Genomic DNA, 19,315 nt, shown 5'->3' with positions numbered 1-19,315 from the left:
GCGAGAGAGGGGCAGGTCTCCACCACGGGCTTCTACAGACCAACTAAATTCATCTGTTGTATTTCGATTACTTCGGTTAACGAGCAGCCCGTGCCGCGGGGCACACGGCCCTTCCTGCCAGGCAGGACTGACCGCAGGCTTTGCGCCCGCGATGCCCGCGGCGGGTCGCGCTGCCGGCTCCGGGACAGCAAGTGAAGGGGGCGGCGGAAAGGAGAGGAGAGGGAGAGCAAAGGGCACGGGAGAGGGAAAAGCTGCACCCGGTGCCCGCTCCGAAGCGCCGAGGGGAGGCGCAGGGGGAGCGGGCGCGGGGCAGGGCGTGCCGGGGCAGGGCGGTGCCCGGGCAGGGGCAGCCGCTGCCCTCAGCCCCCGGCCCGGCCCGGCGCGGCCCGGAAGGCGCCGCGCTCCCTCACGGCCGCTGAGTGGCGGCGGCGCGTCACGTGCGCGCGGCCGGGCCGGGCCGTGCCGGGCGGGCGGGGAGGCGGCGGCGGCGGTGCCCGGGCGCGGTGCGACATGTCCCACCAGACCGGCATCCAAGGTACCCGCGGGGCTCCCCGCGCCTCCGCTCCGCGGTGCCCGCTGCTCCTCATGACAGCCGGCCCCGTCTCCGCCGTGGCCGTGCTAGCCGGGCGGGAGGCGGGCGGAGCGCCTTTCTCCGTGGGTCGGGGCGCGGCGCGGGGGCAGGCGGCTGCGGCGGGCGCTTAGCGGGCCGTTCCCGGCGGGATTTTTCCCACTGCTGCGCTCTTTGTTTGCTGCCGGAGGAGCCCGTCCTTTGCGCCGCGGGCTGGCGAGGGGGTGAGCGAGCGGGGGAACTGCTGTTGGTTTCGTCCCTTGCGGCCACGGCTCCTCGGGCTCGAACCCGTAGCTCCGTTCCCAGTCAGGCGGAGCGTGCAGGGTTTATCGGCCCGGCGAAGCGCGCCCGTCCGCCCCGGAGAGGCAGGGAGCCCGCCCGAGGAAAGTGTTCGCTGCAGAGCCCCGTGAATGGCAGGCACGGCCCGCCTGGGCTCCGGTAGTTCCCCCAGTGCAGGTTTCCCTGCGGCAGCGGAGTCAGCGTCCGGCCGAGGGCTGTCGCCGGCTCGGGGTCGCCGCACCGAGTTTGGGATGGGTTGGACAGCGCGGGATATGCCGGGGGCCGCTGCTGGCTCCCGTGGAGCGAGAGCCTGGGGAGGAGCAGGAGCCCTGGCGTACGAGAGTCCACTATAAAGCTCATCACTGGAGGCCACAAAGGGGGAAAGTATGTGGGAACCTTTTTTTCCCGTGTTTCCAGGCCTTGGACGGTGCGAGGAGCAATTAGAAGGAGACAGCGTATTGTTTCGCAGTATTAGCGGGCTCCTCTGAATCACAGAATTGCTAAGCAGGGATTATATAGCAGGATTACGGAGGGGTCGGGTTTTACTGTCTGGATTTCTGCAATCTGCGTGTTCGGTGACTAGCACCATGTACTTTGCCTGCTCTCCGGTATTTATTGTTGAAGGTGACTTTTGTCCCAGCCACGGCAGCCCTTAGCTCTCTTCTGTGCCCTTTTTTGTCCATTGGCTGCGTGTGGTTTGCACCCTTTTCCTGCTCTTCTTTTCCTTCCTTTGCATGCCAGTCTTTGGTCTTTTTGCAGCTTCTTGTTTTAAGTTCTTCAGCCGTTCTCAGGCTAGAGGTGCACCTGGAATTTTTTTTTTTTTTTCCCCCAGTCTGGGGAAACCTGTTAGTGAATCGTAATCCCTTGTTCTCCAGGCGATGCAGGCAGGGAGGAGCAGAATAATACTCTGTTGCTTATTGTAAGCAAAAGAGTGGCTAATCCTCTTCTGCAGCTCTGCTTCGTGTCTGAGAATCATTTGTCCTCTGAGGAGAGCTGTAGAGAGAGAGCTCGGCAGCTTTCCTTTGGGAACCTGCCTCAGCAGGCACTAATCAGGAGTCCTGTTTGCAGCAGAGCATCAGCCTCTGCCATTTGGAAGAGGAATAGCTCTACTTGTGCCATTGCTGGCTTTAGCTACAAACAGGCTACTGTCACTCATAAACAATTACAAGATTTGGCAGCATGGGCTACTTTTTTCTGGAAACAGAAATGAAGTCATGGGCACAGTGATATGTACCAGGCAGTTGCTAAAAGGACTGGACGTTTTAAACGGGCCAGTGCAGATAAATTCTGTAGGAAGTTACAGAATGCAGAAACTGAAGGGAAATACAATTGAATGGGTTTACAGTCTTCTAAATAATTTTAATATAATGTTCCCTGCAAAATACTTGTGAAATAAGCCCAGATTTGATTCTGTTGCCCTCTGCTATACAGAAAGTTTAAGAAGAAAATAATATCACTGTTGGGAATTTAACAACCTTCATGATGAGCAAAACCCATAGGTCACTTGATAGTGAGCTGGTTTCACAAGTGCCTCAAAATATTTTTTCAGGAAAATGTCACAATTCTTGAATTGGTGTAGAGGCTGCTGTATTTTGTTCTTGTTTTCGTGTGCAATATTGTAATGAGAGAATAAGGAACAAAACAGTAATAGACAAGAAGAGGACAAAGAATGTTTTGGGGCAACAAAAAGTCTAGAAAACGGCACAATGTTTGGTTGCTGAATAGAATGGTGAGGACCAGCAGAGATGACTTGAAAAGCTGGCAGGAAATTACTGTGGGGGTCTGCACTGGGGAAGTCAGCTGGGATGAAACTGGGCTTGAACTGGAAACCCACTGCAATTGTTTGTTTAACACGTTCTTTTAACATGCCATTTTGGACTCTCAGGATGGGGCTGGCACCACTTGGATGAACATAAATGTAAAATGTTTTGAATATGGGCAGAAATGTTGCTGGATCCCATCTGTTCACTTGGCCTCAACCTGACTATAAATAATCCATTTATTTGTTTCCTGGTGTGATGTTTGTTTTGCTGGTGCTATGCTCTGTCCTGTGGGATTACTTAAAGGACCAGCTTGCAATAAATGTTTTTCAGTAAATCCTTACAACTCTGGTATACTTAAACTGATTTGCAGTTGGATTATTTAGCAGGGCAGTTAAGAATAGTCTTTATGTGAGTCAAGGGCAGTTCTTCTGTGTGCTTATGGAATTGAGTCTGTCATGATGGTGGTATAGTGTCAATGTGATTTACAAACATGTAAAAATATTTTAATTACTTTGTAAATTCACTATAAAGCTATCATGCTACGGTGGGCTGGGGCTTGAACAATGTTGCCTACCATAGAAGGAGATTAGGTGGTATGAAAGATGAGCAATGAGTGGCAGCTTCCACTGGTACTCTGCAGAGAGGTGCTCTCAGGAAGGACCATCACTTCAGCCAGACAAGCTCTAACATTTTCCTGGCAGGCGTAAAGTTTCTGTCTGAAAGTTTGTGCTAAGCCTGCAGACTTGGTGAAGCTGTTGTAATTTGAGATGCGTCATATTTTTATTGTGTTGCTGTGTTAACTCTGAAACATGAGATTGATGATATGATGTCACCTGTAGTTTTCACAATGTTGAAGATCATTTGGTATGCTAGAAAGCAGGGCTGTTTTGTAATGTTGCCTTTCATCTTTGTGTGGTATGCTGATGGTTGGAACAGTGTGCAGCGTAGGAGCAGCATCACTCCTGGGCTTGTTTTGCTGTCCAACTTTGCAGCAAAGGGCCAATTGTACATTTTTTCCAGTGTTGTTCTTGCCCTCATGAATATTCTTTGTCCTAGGGAAGTGAAATGTGTTAATTTGATTACTTTTATTTTCTCTTTTTCAGCTAGTGGAAGTGTTAAAGACATCTTTGTTGGAGCCAGAAATGGACAATACAGGCTTTTAAAAATAGTCATTGACAATGGTTAGTCAAATTTTATTCTTTTTTTTCTGATTCTTTTAGATATTTTCCTAGTAGTTTTAATGACTTACACGTACAATTGTTTAAAAATCAGAACTCTGCCAAATTTAATGCTACTAAGGTTTTTCATATACAGAAGGTAAAATTTTAATTTTCGTGATCCTAAGCTTTTTTACTACAATACTGTTGTATTTTTGCATTTGAATTTTTCTCCCAAATGTAATTTTATATTTTACTGAGAACTGCTCTGTATTGTCTGTGGATAGTATAAATAAGCTTATTCTTATCGCTTACTAAAGAAAGAGTAGAGGAAATTAAAATTTCCACACCTGTGTAGCATTTGGGCACTGTTTACTTTCACTAGACAGAGAGCTATTCTTACACAACAACCAGTCACCTTAAATGTAGAACTGTAAATTTTATACTGATACAGCCTGGTTAAAAAGGCAGATAAAAGTGCTGCATGTAGAAAGTCCTGCTAAAGCAGATGTTTAAGTGGTAATCTGACTACATAGAAAATGTCTTTATAAATCTGTGACTTTATTTAAATTTTCAAAGTTAAAGCTGTTTCTTAAATCTCAACATGTATGTATAAATAGAAAATTACACCGTTTCGATCAGAACTGGAGTTTGATTTTTGAACTTCTAGGCAAGGGATGTAGACTGCAAACATTGAAAGACAGACTATATAATTACTTTTATTTTTTTTAATAGAAATGTTGGTTGTATAAGATATTTCCTGGTTTAGTCCATCTTTTCAAGCATGTCAGTTGTCCACTGTGAAGGCGTTTGTTTTAGACTTCATTCATTTACAGTACAGTAAAAATCTGTTAGCTGGAGAAAATTACATGTACATACATACACAAATACAGATACACTTTCATTGGTAGGTAAATAACCTACTGTTACCTTTCTTGTGTTTGCTTTTCTTAGGAAGTCTTCTGATACTTTAAGATAGGTTTCTTTGAGACTGTGGGAGTAGTAAGATTACGGGCAGGACTTTGTGATAGTGTGAGTAGCACAAAGTAAATGCTGACAAACCATTGTTTTGGGTTTTTTTTTTTCCCATTAACCAAGGCAAAACAATATGCTTTTGTGTATATGCTACTGTACAATATGAAGTGAACCCTAGAAATAAGATACAAATTTAATACTTTCCCTATTTTTTCATTTCCTATTTTTGTGTGTATGTACTCGTGTGTATAAACATATATATATATATAGATATAAACATATAGGTATCGGCATATAGGCATTTCATCTCCATAAGAAGCAGAATCCAGTGTTTGATAGTATTTTCTGCAGTTCAAAAAGAAACCTGTAAAACTCCCAGTATACTGGAAGAAGAGCAGTTCCTCATCTGTCTTCAGGAGCTTTAAGGAACAGATAATAGCCAACAGATAAAATTCAAATCATGTTTTGCTAATCTGAGTTAATAAGAGAAGAGATTTGCTGCTGGGCATGAAGTTCCTCTGGCTGTATCTTAAATCCAAGTGGGTATAAATCCACTTAGAGTTCAGAATTTGCGAGTACATTCTGAATACCCTTGGTATAACTGTCCAGCTTCAGGTAGTTCAGGTACTTTGTGTCTAATTCAAAAAAGGGCCAGACACCCTTGCCCTGAGCTGTTCATGTTCTGTGAGTTATTGTGGTGGAATGCTTTGCTCAAAGTTTTGCTGTAGAGGCATTGGTGTGCTGTTGTACTTTTGTATGAAGTTTTGGAAGACCTAGGCTCCCAAAAGGTGATTTGTATACTAGCTACTATGATGGTCTTCAAACTGCTGCAGGACCCCATTTAAACAAGGTATTTCTATTCCACTTGTGTGGGCTAGTATTTCTTGGGAAGCTGTTAAATGTTTTGTAAGACAGTATGCTAATATTTCCTTTGGAAACAGAGGTGTGATGTATAAATAAGAGAAAAATCTTGTTGCTACAGCTGTTCACATAATTAAATACCATTGAAGTATTCTATACAGACTTAAACCAATTATACATAATAAACAACTTCAGTCATTTAAAGAGACCATAGCTGTGAAGCTATTTTAGAAAGAGGTTTATCTACTTACATAGACAAGTTAGTGATTAGTGCAACCATATTAATTCCAAACTCTTTTCACTATATAACTGGGTTATTGAGTCCTTACAATGAATACAAACAGTAATACATTATACCAAGAGCAATATAATTATAATTCTAAAATTGGGAAGTTTACTCTTATTTATACCTAAGTATTCCAAATTAAAAAATAAACTTAGTGTTAGAACACAGTTCTTATTTCCCTTCTGTGTATGTTATGCTAAAAAAACTAAAATCAGTAGTATTGCTTCAGATCATAGAACTTGATGACAGCCAGCTTGTTACTTCTCTACTATCAGAATTTTGGTTAAAGTAAGTTAGGGTTTGAACATACACAGCTTTTGTAGGAATTCACCTACTTTTACACTGACTGTTCTTGTCTTCCATTCTTCTGGGCATAATTATGAACAATTAAGTGTCTAATTAACTTCTTATTGTAATTATTAATTTTGACAGATGCTATTAACTGTATAGTTGCTAACCTGTAGCTTTGGTTATTGGTTTTAGAGCAGCTTGTTGTGGGATCCTCTAGACAGCCAGTTGGATCATGGGAAAAGGATTATGATTCCTTTGTCCTTCCCCTTCTTGAAGACAAGCAACCATGTTATATATTATACAGATTAGATTCACAGAATGCTCAAGGATATGAATGGATCTTCATTGCATGGTCACCTGATCACTCTCCTGTAAGTAACAGTCGTCAGAGGCTTCACGGTAATAATTTTTCAACAGTACCATTTGATCTGAATCTGAGATATGAAGGAATAGGATTTGAGGAATGAAGCAATCCCCAACCTCTTCCTACATTCCAAGAAGAAAACAGCTAGGAAGATGTTTTTTTAAGATGATTAAAGAGCAAATCAGTAGGTCTAAATGGAGTACAACTGATCCTATGTATTTTTAGCCTGACTGGTGGACACAATACAGTTTTTTTGCCCTGTTTGTCTGTCTTACTGTCAGGATTTCAGAAAATTTATGGAAAGATATAGGACAGAAATCTTAATGGATGCTCATATAGAGAAGAATTACAGTGTGAGCTCAAACTGTTATTCTGTTTGGCTTGCTGGCTGCCCAGCTGGCACTCGTAGCTATGTGGTGTGCCACAGAATACACTCCTTCTTAGTGCTTTGAGAGCATGGGAGAGGACTGAGGTCAGAATTAAGGATTTCTAGGAGAAACTAGGATACCAATTCTGGGAATGTGGGATAAGGGAAGGCAGAAAGCAAAGCTTTTCCAGTATTCCTACTGCTTTCACTAGCAGTTAGGAAATCATAAGACATCAAAAGTTGATGTGCATAGAGAGGATTATGTGGAAAAGGTGAAGTGTTGTGGAGAGGATAACATGATGGTGAAATAAAGTGGGAAGGTGGGACTGCTGAGAGAGGAGTAAGTGACTATGTGAGACAGCAAGTTAAGAGGGAGCAAACATAATTTTTCCCCTCTAGTTGAACCATAACTATCTGAAGTCACTATCAAATCAAAAGTAATAATGAGTTAGTTCTGTTGCATCCATTAGTAAACAGACAAGGTGACAACAGGTTCAAACAATTATGGTTTTTCCCATTTAAAATTAGTAACGATTATGTTGATTTTTTTTTCCTATTTAAAGAAAAGCTCATACTCCTAAGGCTGCAATTCAGTTTTGAAGTTACTTTGATAATAGTACATAGTATCATGACCTTGTGAGTTTAATAATATGAGTAAGTATCATGATTCAGAGCTCTTCTAGTTTAATAGTGCAATTTCAACACTTGAAATACTTGTTCAAGAAAGTATTGTTTGTTGATGGACTTGGTGCACCAACATGCTGGATTCTCTATGTACAGCAAAATTTTAAAAAAAGAACCAAACCAAAAAGCTACTGTTCTTTTATATTGCTAGGTTCGTCAAAAAATGTTGTATGCAGCAACCCGGGCAACACTTAAGAAAGAGTTTGGAGGTGGCCACATTAAGGATGAAGTATTTGGAACTGTACAGGTATGTTTTTCTTTTCAAGGTCAGGACATTGACTTTAAATACTGAATATTGTAGCTGATGTTATTGGTATGAATGTGGGTTGCTTATGGTCTTTTTGGATTAAAGAAAAAAAGAGTTAAAAGCTATGTGTGTTATTCCAGTGTTAGAGTGTGTTTAAGCTCATTTAAACAAGTTAATAGGTGTAGTTCATTGTCAGGCTTAAAGTCCTTGCTTCAAATCGCTATGGAAACTAAATAACCTAAGAATAATAGGCATATCTCTAATCTCATTGCATGAGCATGAGTTCTTTAATGGAATGGAAGGAGTTGGAGGTTTGAGGAAGAATAGAGGATATTGTAATAGGGAAAAAAGCCGTGAAAGAGAAATGGGCTGTTGTGGTGAACATGAGGCTAATAATTCTGTTGCTCACTGAGTAAATAATTTGTTATATTTATCATTAACCTGTCATGGAGGCTTCATTATTCTAACAAACATATGGAGAGGCTGTATTCTAGGGGAGTAGATAACTGATGTGCTAAGGGGGTTTACTGGTAGGGATCCTGTTATTTTTTTCTTGTCTGTTCAATCAACCAGTCTTTCACTGCCTCTTGCACCAAACCACTGGCAGTCTATGTAATATATGGAATTTGTGTCTAGCCCTACAAGTCTGAGCTTCCATCTCAGTTTTGAGGAGAGAGCATTAGTTCTGTCTTACTGTTATTTCAGAATGGGCCTGGGGCACATGGAAGATGACATAGATATAACTCACTTTTCCCAGGCTCATTATGTTACAGCTTATATATCTCTAAAATGCTGGTTTCAGTGTCTTTATAAACTTCTTAATTGTTGCTGGTCTTTAATGTTCTTCTGTGTGAAAATCACAGCTTCTTCAAGGTGTTCAATTTGCTGATTTCAGTCAGGATCTTGATCGTTAGCATCCAGTGGGTTACTTTGTCTTTATTTTGTTAAACCTAAGAATGGTTTGGTTGCAACAGGCACTGTTACTTTGGTGGAACCCTACTGTGATCCCACCTGCTAATTCATATGTATAAAACTGGGTACCTCTGGGCTTCTGAAATAAGACATAATGGAATATCGGAATATTGAAATAAAATGAACATAATTGTATGGAAGGCAACTGATTTTTGCAATGCGCCATAGAAAATCATTGAAGAAAAGTTTCTAATATTCTAAAAAACCCTGATAAATATTGATATTATGCTTTCAGGATGATGTTTCACTGAATGGATATAAAAAATATTTGATATCACAATCCTCCCCCGCACCTTTGACTGCAGCAGAAGAGGAACTTCGACAAATTAAGATTAATGAGGTACCTAAAATGTCTTCAAGAATGTGTGGGAAATGGTGCAGAATTCCAAATGTGTTGTAGGGAAATGTCTTTCTAGGGCAAAAAAAGGCAGAACAGAAAATGGAAAGTTTCAGGAAGTGTGAGTGGATGAGCATATAAATATACTTTTCAATGAGTTGAAACTACAGGGGGATGGTGGCTGGAGTTGAAGTGGCATGAGAGATCTCACGGTGTTTGAAAGGCCTAGTGTCTGAATCAGAGGCCTGGCAAATGCAGAGCCTAATTATTGCAACTTGAGCTTTTAGTATCACTGGATGTCCTTCTTTGTGAAGGGTGACTGGGCACTGGCACTGGTTCCCCAGGGAGGTTATGGGGTCTCCATCCTGGAGATATTCAAAAGATGTTTGGACACACAGCTGGGTAGCTGGCTCTAGGTGGCCCTGATTGAACAGTCTTGTTGGACAAGGCGATGTCTTCCAACCTCAGTCATTGTCCACGTGTGATTGCCTGCATTTCCCATGGTGGGAGAAATTGTAGAGAAAACACAGAATAGCAATTACTGCAGTGAGGGATTGCCAGGAGAATTTCACCAGTCTTATTCTTAGAGGAAAGGTGCATAGTTTCTGGTACCAGTGCATACGTCTTTAAGACTGAGAAGAAGGGAAGAGGATTCCAATAAAAATAAAACAGAAATCCAAACCAAATAGCTGATCACTTTAAAAGACTGATTTGCTTATGCTAAAACACTTTTTAGAAAAATCTCTATCCTGAGAGAGAGCCTTTAAGCAGAAGAATTGATGATTGCCAAATAGCTAATGACTGAAAGTTTCAGAGGACTCTTTTTATCACGTTTCCTTCATTTCAACACTGTTTATGTCAGATGTATATTAAATTAGGTCATGTGCTGAACTTATTTGTTCTTTAGACTTGTATGTTCGAGCTGTGGTACATGTGTTTGAAGTATGATTTATTTTTGCAGCTGGATACCATTGTGTTAAATACAGTTGTGTATCTTTTGTTTTCACTCTACCGTGCTTTTGCTGCAATTTTATTCACTATTTTTCCCAGTGGTGTCTTTTGTTAGTTTTCATGTCTGATTTCAACAATTCAATGCAGAAATTATGAAATACTGCATTTTACTTGATCAGCTTTAAAAAAATAAAACAGTAATGAAACTAAAACTTCTGGATTGGGATTGGTGATCACTTCTAGTATTAGTGTATGTACAATGTGTTTAGAAGGTGATTCATACAAACCAAGTCTTCATGTGTTCTGAAATTTCAGCAGCAATACCTTTGCTTTTCAGGGACACATAAATTATATATTGCTGTCATTTTTGCTTTGTTTGAAACATCTCACAATACATTAGCTTACGTCATTTTTCTCTTCATTGTTTGCACAAAGCCTGTAGTTAGACTTAGAAAACAAAAAGCTTTCTGATTTTAAAAAGTTTTCCATATGTATATTCTTTCCTAATTACCGTAAGAAATATTTTACTGGGCCTGATCAAAGGATCACCTAGACTGTTGTCAAGTCCTTGAGGGAACAACAGAAATCTAGGAAGGATGTAGGAGCAGGGCAAGAAGGCCATAAGTACCTTAAATGCTCTTCTGTTGCTTCAACCTTTTCAGGTAGGGGGCTTCCTGTGCAACAGGTGACATCTTACTATATTGTTCTTAATGAAATTTTTATCCATCTTCCATCTAGTCTTGTCATTTCTATAAATCCACATAAAGGTTTTGTTGGCCACAGGTCCTGTGACAGCATATTCCACAGCTTGACAAAATACTTTGTAAAGAGCCATTGACTGCTCTGTAGAATCTCTGGTTTATTCTGATACCCCTACAGATAGTATGGTGAAGGCAGAAAAGAGTCATTCAGTCAATCCTCAGTGTCCCCCTCCCCTTAGATAAAGCCCTCTGTATCCCAGAGTGCCAGCCATGTCCTGGGCTGCATCAAAAGCAGTGTGGACAGTGTGTAAAGAGAGGTGGTCCTCTCCCTCTGCTCTGCTTTGGTGACATCCCCCTGGAGCTCTGCATCCAGCTCTGGGGTACTCAGCACAGGAATGACAGGGACCTGTTAGAATGGGTCCAGGAGGGAGCCATGGAACATACTCCCTGTGAGAAAGGGCTGAGAGAGTCGGGTTTGTTCAGACTGGAGCAGAGAAGGCTTCGGGGAAATCTTAGGGACCTTTCAGTACTTAAAGGGGACTTGTAAAAAATAAGGGGACAGATTTTTTAGCAGGGCCTGTTGCAAAAGAACAAGGGAGAAGGGTTTTAAGCTAAAACAGGATAGGTTAGATTAGCTGTGAGCAAGAATTTTTTTTATGGTGTGTGATGAGGTACTGGAAGAGTTTGCTGAGAGAGGTGGTAGATGCCCCATCCCTAGAAACATTCAAGGTCAGTTGGATGGGGCTCTGAGCTACCTGATCTGTTTGAAGATGTTGCTGCTTTCTGTGGGGGGGGTTGGACTGGATCACCTTTGGAGGGCCCTTCCAGCCACAACTGTGCCATGATTCTCTATCCATGGACCTCTGTTGTACTCCTTATCAGTTATCTCTTCCAAGCTGACAAGTCTAATATGGGTAGTTCTTCCTCCTAAACAAAGCACTCCATACTTCTGATCCTTTTGCTTTTCTCTGCAGTTTTTCCAGTTCTGCTATGTAATTTATGAGATGGAGGGATGGGGAAGCCAGATCTGCATGTGGTATTCAAGATGCAGGCATGTTACTGATATCTACAGTGCGTAATAACGTGTTCCGTTCTCTACTCTTTTTTCTAACAATTTGTAACATTTCATTGTGGATGGGGAGTGTTCAGATTTTTTTTTTTTTTGCCTTGGGGTTATTTTCAGATTTAGTCAGAATGACATGCAAGGTCTTGCTCCTGAATGGTAGTAGCCAGCTCAACCCAGTCACCATACAAGTAGAAGAGGAGGGTTTTTTTCCTCCTGCATACATTTACATTTATTCACAGCAAATTTCATCTGCCATTTTATCCAGCACTCAGGAGCCATTATTAACTAAATCTTAGCAGTGTGAATTTAAATATTCTTAAGTGACTTAGGTGCTTTGTTCATTTTCCTAGATCTGGAGTTACACTGTGTTACTCTCTTCCCTTGTCTATCTCCACACTTCACAGCTTGTTTTTAAGTTTGGAGTACTTATTTTCTACGTGTACTCTAATCTAGATTCTAGACTATGGTATTTTATGATGGTTTGTTATTTTTGGGATGCCTATTTTACATTTGTCAGTCAGGCTTTTATGCAGATTTAGATTTTGCAAAACATTTTTTCTCTTACCTTGTTCATAAATTTATCAATCCTTGTGCAAAGTAAGCTCCCCACCTGCTTTCTTTTCCTCTTTCCTTGTTGCTGACAAGCTTTTCTTGAAAATGTGAAGTACAAGTATGTTTTGCCACAAGTGTTTGTTTTTAATTTTTTTATCAGTTTGTTTCATATTTTATTAGCATCTCTTTTTAATAAAGCTGCACATCTTCTAGTTGATAGATCTAGGGTAGGAAAGGTCCACACTTTCCATTTGGTACACTTTTTTGACTTTTGCAGCTTCATAACCAATGTTAAATGTAATTGTGAAACTTTAAAAGTAAGTAAATATATTAAAAAAGCAGTACTTGGACAATAAACTAAGACTGAAGAAGACTGGAGGCCAGAGCTCATTTTAAGAGAAACTGAATGAATACTAAGATAAACATAAATTCTTGAACATCAGCTTTAAAATAACTGTTCTCTCCAATAATTTGACACTAATATAACTGGATTATGAATAACTGTCTAGCTTGTCCTGGATTTTTTTTTTTTTTACTTTGTGGTAGACCGTCTAGAAATAAAAAAATAGGATTTTGTTTGTTTATTTTGTTTGCTTTCGTTTTGGTAGAGGCTGTTTGCGGGAGTATGTTGAAGCAGGAGGGAGAGTAGAAACTTTACTTATCCTTCTAGAATATCAGTTTGTCTCATAATTTCTCCCTTCAAAAATTTTGACTCCCTAGAAATCATGTCTTTGTTTTGATATAAATTTTTTTAAGCTATAACAAAGTTTATAGGGAATATTTTCAGTTTAAAATATAACACAACATATGAAAATCAAGATATTTTTTTTCCTGGATTATTGTTGTCTTTGTAACAGATTTTAACTTAGAATTTCTTCACTGACACTTGAACCAGTTTTCCCTCTGATGACTTTGTTGCTCTCCTAAGCAGAACAGAGCATGTTTCAGAGATAAGAAATTTTGCAGGCTAGCAAACAAACATGACCTGTAAATTAAAAAATGCAAATCTTTTGTATATGGGGATGATTTCTTGGGGTGGTTTATTCTTGTACTAGCTACTGCTAACTCTGTGTGTAACCATATGAATTGCATTGTCAGTCATCGTATGAAACCAAATAAATGCCTGTAGAGGTTTCTTTTAACAGCTCAGCTGACTTGTGTTCCAGGTACAGGCGGATGTTGGTGTAGATACCAAGCATCAAACACTGCAAGGAGTAGCATTCCCCATTGCTAAAGATGCTATTCAGGCTCTGGAGAAACTGAAAAATAAGAAACTCAATTATGTACAACTGGCAAGTATAAAACACTTTAACTATTTTTTAATAATGAGTATAAAATAGATTACCCACATATTAAATAATGTGTGTTGATGTAGTATGCTGACAAATTACTATTTTGAGTTAGATTAATCCAAACTTTATTCCATCCTGTCATGTTCTCTGGTTTGTTTTTTTGTGTATTAACTATATTCATGTTTGCTTTGTTTACAGCAAATTGATATGAAGAATGAAACTATTATTTTGGCCAACACCCTTGATACTGAACTTAAGGACTTGCCAAAAAGAGTTCCAAAGGATGCTGCACGTTACCACTTTTTCCTGTATAAGCACACGCATGAAGGAGACTATTTGGAATCCATAAGTATGAGAAAATTTCTCAATATGAGACTTCATTGGCTTGTTTCAAATTCCTTAGGAATTTTGAGTGAGAGAGAAAGATGTGTCAGCATGATCATAAGTTTCAGAGTCATTTCAGAGTTGTGAAACTGTGAACTTGTGAAGGAGAGCTCTTATGTGAGCTATCCCTTTTGATTATGAGCACCCATAAATGTGAAAAGATACAGATACTGGGCATTCTCTTGTCCCCTGTTTGAAATGAAACACTTGCTGAAGCAAAAACGCTCCAGAACAGCACTACACATTTTGCTTTCAGATTGCATAGTTCATTTCCATTGCCTCTTTGCTATAAATGGTTTTATGATACAACTTTTGATGGAGTGTATTTGTGGTCTGATTTGTGTCATTGTTTTCTTTTCCTGCAGTTTTCATCTACTCTATGCCAGGGTATACCTGTAGTATACGAGAACGAATGCTCTACTCTAGTTGCAAAAGTCCACTGTTAGAAATTGTAGAAACACAATTGTGGATGCAGATAGCTAGAAAGGTAAGTCCAGGGGGTGTATGGGTATTTTCTCCATACCTGTCTTCTCTTCTTAATTGAAATCTATAATTGTCTCTGTCACCACCTTGTGTAAACAATGACAAGTGTAATTTAGTTTGTCCTGAACAGGAAATAGTTGTTGATGGAGCTAGAGGATCAAAGTTAAGTCATGGAAGTTTTACTGTGTTTCATAATTTCTACACTTTTATCTTGAACAAATATATCCTTGTGCATCAAGGAAGTATGTGAGAGTACTTTGAAGGACTTTATAGAATTAACATGATTTCTTACTCAGAGTTGTGTTGTATTTTGGACCACGACATATTGCTGTTGTTAAACACTAAATTCCTTTAAGCCATAGTTATGTAGGGATTTTCAAAATCATTTCAAGCTGCAGTTCTGAAAATTAGGACTGTATCTTAGGAGTCCTTGATGGGGCAAACAAGTATTTCCAAGTAAGTTGATCTTTTCACACTCTATAGATTTTACTGCAATGCAAAAAGTGGCTTCTCACCTCCCAAGAAGAGAACACAGAAATGGTCCACATAAAACAAATCTATAGATATGTTTTTAACACTTTTGTGGAAGCTTAGTTTCTGTAGAGGTTACATTTACCTTAAAATAGCAGAATTAATACTAACCATTTTTAGTAAGATGACACGAATTAACTAGATTTTTGCTATGTGTATTTGTATTTAATTATTTTTTCGAAATTGCCTTTCTGCAACAAAACTAAAGCACCATGTGACTCCTGAAAATTCCTGCAGACTGAAATTTCTGAAGCATGTCCTTGTAACAGCAAAACTGGGGCTGCAAGTCTGTCAGGTGTTATGGTTGGCAGGGCATGAAGTGCTGAATGCTCAGCAGAGCAAGGCCATAGCATTTCTCTGAATTCTAAATTCCTGCAATTTAAAACAGGGGAGTTTGGCTTGAGAACACTATTTTCTTTCTGTTTAGTTTCATATATCTAGATTTTGAAAACTAAAACACTCCCCTCCATTCTGTTCATTACTTTAGCTTTTTCTTGCTAAACACTTGAGTACTTTTGCTGAGTGGCAGTAGCCAGCCAATAATATAAGCTTCTTTGTAACTCCTCCCCCTCTTTCTCAAGAGATAACAATATGCATCCACATTGCTTAATTAGTTAGTGTTTAAAACACGTTATAGGGAACAGTTTTGATTCCTAAAATGTCTAAATGCTTAAAATGAGTAAATAAGTAACACAGAATGTGTTCTCCTAGTTAGTGTTAACAGGTACACTGCCAAAGCTTGTGACAAAAAAGAAGTCCTTAGCATATGTACTGTTTAGTTGTGCTTACATTTCAGGAAACTAATTAAGTCACACTTAATAGTGGTAAGAGTATAGGGGAGTTTCAGAAAAACTATCCAAGATTTCTCAGGGCATTAGGCACAAGTTGGAGAACTTTTCATGATTGACTTCCAACATTATTGCACATATGGTTTTAATATAGTATTGAGTTTCAGCGAAGTTTCTAAATGTTTTTGACTTTGAGTATGATTTTTTTTCTGCCAGATTGAAATAGATAATGGTGATGAGTTAACTGCTGACTTTCTTTATGAAGAAGTACATCCAAAACAACATGCTTACAAACAGAGTTTTGCTAAACCAAAAGGTCCTGCAGGGAAGAGAGGAATACGAAGACTGATCAGAGGTCCAGCAGAGACTGAAACACCAAGTGATTAGAAACTGTTTGTATTTAAGTATTAATGTAAGAAGTGGAATTCTGGCTTTTGGTATTGAACTGAAATCATTCCATTCATAGATGCTAGGGATAAATAAAAGCTCTTTGTACTCTTCTCTTTTCTGACCTCAACACTTTTTATATTGTTACATGATTATATTTGTTGACCATGTTTTATGACATATAGAAGAGATAATTATTTTGAAGCTAGAAGAAAAAAAACTAAGATAGTACCCCTTTATTTTAATTTAGAAGCCATTATTTAATAGCTGTACATGTGATCATAAACTTTGCAGACATAAGACTGTGAAGCTCATTTATTGTCAGTAAGTCACAGCTGAATTCTTATGCGTAGCCTATTAAACCTCTAAGACTTTCCATGTGAGAAGAGATGAAGGACTAGTGTTGTCCCAATTAAAACTTTATTTTTCCTTGTAGCACTTAAGGACAATAGTAAAATAAAAGGTTGTCTTTGGATTTTGACAGGATGCATTGCTGGATTTTGTTGTTGTTTTGTTTGGGTTTTTTTTTTCCTTGTAAGGGAAAAGATAAACTAAAATCAGTTGTCATTCAATTAATATAAGCATTCAGGAATAGATGGACATTTTCCGAAGCAAAGACTTGGTCATCTCAAATTTATAACTGATTTAATGAATTATCTTTTAATGAAATCTGACATAAAACACAATAGCTTTTCCAGACTTCTGTATCACTCTAAAGTGTTACATATTAGGTACTGAATGACCAAGTAAAAGGAGATTAAAAGTCAATGAGTTAGTATATTCAATAGAGTATGGAGCTACTTTCAGAGCAATATGTCTAAAGTAATTAATTATTGGTGCAGTTGGATCTAAAAATGTGTAAGTTCAGTAAAAATGAAGCAGTCTTGCTTCATAACAGTGAGTTATCCTTGAGGTCCTACTGTGTTTGTACTATCAACTGCAATTTTTACTTTCAAGATATTCTGAAAATTACTTTTTCTAAATGTCTGAACTTCAGTGTAACTTACATCTGTAATTTAAGTCCAACTAGGTCTTGAATAACTGCTGGCAGCAAGCCCCTAGTTAGGATTTTGATGATTTTTTCCTCCCTTCTTCCCTTCTTCAAAATACTTAAATCAGCCAGAATAGTCTAAACTTGATTGAACTGTAAGTAATGTGTTTAACAGGAAAAGGAAAAGTAGATTATTTTAATAAGTGCATTAAGGGAGAATTAGATGTGGAAGTCAAGTATTGGATGACCTTAAATATTTAAAACTGTGTGATGAAGCAAATACTTGTGAATAGATTATATTCCCAGTGAGGACTTGCTTTTTAGTGTCTTTTATGTGACTTTTGTGGTTTTTGAGTTTTGTTGGTTTTGGTTTTTTTTAAAGCTACACAGGAGTTGCCAGCTTTGGTTTATTGGATATTATCATAGCTGCTGGATATACTCATTATAGAGCTGAATGGTGTGTTTACCTGGTGAAAGATGGATTTAAGGTTGGTAGGGGATAATGTTTTGGCAGTAGTGGTTCCTGAAAAAAAAATTTGTTTTATCTATTATCTAGTTTGGCTATACTAGCTTACTGTTGACATCTGAGATTGCACTATATAATGTGAAGGTTGCAATAGTGGGTATTACCATGGGGTTTTTACATGCAGCAGAAATTTTACACTTCAGCTTTTTTTTCATTTAATTTTACACACTACATCAGTCCAATTCAATAGCTCTTGATCCTCAGCTAATCTCCTGCTTGCTTTTGTGTTCTTTTCCTGCCTCTTGCCTTCTGTACTATGTGTCAGGCAAATGTCATTGTTTTTTAAATATGGTTATTGTGTGTGCAGCTCATTGTACACTGTAATTAAATGTATTTTTTGGTTAACTCAAATATTTGCAACACACCTAATTCACTTTGGAATTTTTGTATTGTTTTGGTTTTAAGGACTGTAGCATTGAAAAATTACGGCTAGAGGGTTGTTTGAATTTAGTATTCCTGCCCTTGTGCCAGCCATAGCAAGAGTGCCCATACCTCTACACTTTCTTGGGTCAGTAAAGAGGTTCAGCTTTTTAAGACTAAATATTTTATTTAAATAATGAACAGTTTGACCTGATATGGTTGTGTGGATGTTGTGATGGTTTTGTTGGATGTTTGTTTTGGGTTTTTTTTCACTGTTGCTTTTTGGTTTTGTTTTTGGATTTTTGTGCAATGCTGCCCTAGGTAGACGAGGATAGGAGATGGAAAACTTAATCTGGAGGAGGATGAGAGCTGGTTAAATGGTTATGCAAGAGCATTTATGATGAGCTGCTTTAGAGTTCAGCCCAAACCAGACATTGTAAATTTCCCTATGTGAAAATATTCTATGTGATGTACACACCCAGCCCAGACAGGAATCAGTCATATCCTGAGCATGTCTGCTTCTCTTTTCCCAAAAAGATAATTATATGAAGTCTTGCACTGCTGGCTGCTTCTCCAGGCCTCTTGTAGCTATTCTCCTAACAGCAATAAGAAGTATCTGTTCTTTTTGTAAAATCTGTCACGTTTACATCTACATAGTTGCCTCCACTTCTGTTCATGAATGTTCAGAACCAGGGCAAAATGTGGGCATTAATCAAAGTTGCTCCATTAACTGTCTCTGGTCATTAAATAATTGAAAGTATCCATTCAAATTGTTGGCCTTCATAAAGCCCAAAAGCAATGCAGCTGCTTGCAGTTCACTCACAAGCTATTAAATAGTTAATTAAAAGGACAGGTAATTATTTAATAAATGTTTATGTTGCAACTTAGGGAGATCTTGATCTTTTAAAACACTCCTATCAACGGTTAAACTAATCAAGGTAAAAATTGCTCTGCTGCTCAGATTGACATTGTAAATGAAAAAATTTGTTTATCAGTGTGTTTATGTATTCAATGAAAGCCACCTTCAGATGCTAAAATTAATTAAGTTTACCTTATCTATTTTGTAATTTACTTTATAAATAAAGATTGATGCTTTGGCTTGGTGTTGTTTGAATCATTTCATAGTCTCTTTAATGAAGATCTAAGATCAGA

General features: G+C 38.9%; 1 protein-coding gene across 2 annotated transcripts; it reads left to right on the top strand.

Moving 5' to 3' along the window:
- Positions 1–444: 444 nt before the first annotated feature.
- TWF1 (twinfilin actin binding protein 1) lies at positions 445–19,261 on the top strand. 2 transcript variants are annotated; one of them, XM_064701814.1, is made up of 9 exons: positions 445–535; positions 3,714–3,791; positions 6,373–6,551; positions 7,747–7,842; positions 9,050–9,158; positions 13,592–13,713; positions 13,912–14,062; positions 14,463–14,584; positions 16,116–19,261. In XM_064701814.1, exons 1-9 carry the CDS (start codon positions 511–513, stop codon positions 16,284–16,286), a joined length of 1,053 nt encoding a protein of 350 aa, XP_064557884.1. In that variant the 5' UTR covers positions 445–510; the 3' UTR covers positions 16,287–19,261. The 2 variants fall into 2 exon arrangements, with proteins under 2 accessions (XP_064557884.1, XP_064557885.1); XM_064701815.1 differs by lacking the exon at positions 445–535 and adding an exon at positions 694–792.
- The last annotated feature ends 54 nt before the right edge of the window (positions 19,262–19,315 follow it).

This window comes from Zonotrichia leucophrys, chromosome 1A (assembly GCF_028769735.1).
Source record: "Zonotrichia leucophrys gambelii isolate GWCS_2022_RI chromosome 1A, RI_Zleu_2.0, whole genome shotgun sequence".
NCBI classification, from domain to species: Eukaryota; Metazoa; Chordata; class Aves; order Passeriformes; family Passerellidae; genus Zonotrichia; species Zonotrichia leucophrys.
Note: the sequence above shows the minus strand (reverse complement) of the source record. Positions and strands in the feature narration are given on the sequence as shown.

Bases quoted from the DNA above. Each gene is read 5' to 3' on its own strand.
- TWF1 (XM_064701814.1), top strand. From the start codon at position 511: ATGTCCCACCAGACCGGCATCCAAG. The intron at 13,714-13,911 runs GCAAGTATAAAA...CTTTGTTTACAG, and splicing joins AACTCAATTATGTACAACTG to CAAATTGATATGAAGAATGA. The intron at 14,585-16,115 runs GTAAGTCCAGGG...TTTTTCTGCCAG, and splicing joins GGATGCAGATAGCTAGAAAG to ATTGAAATAGATAATGGTGA.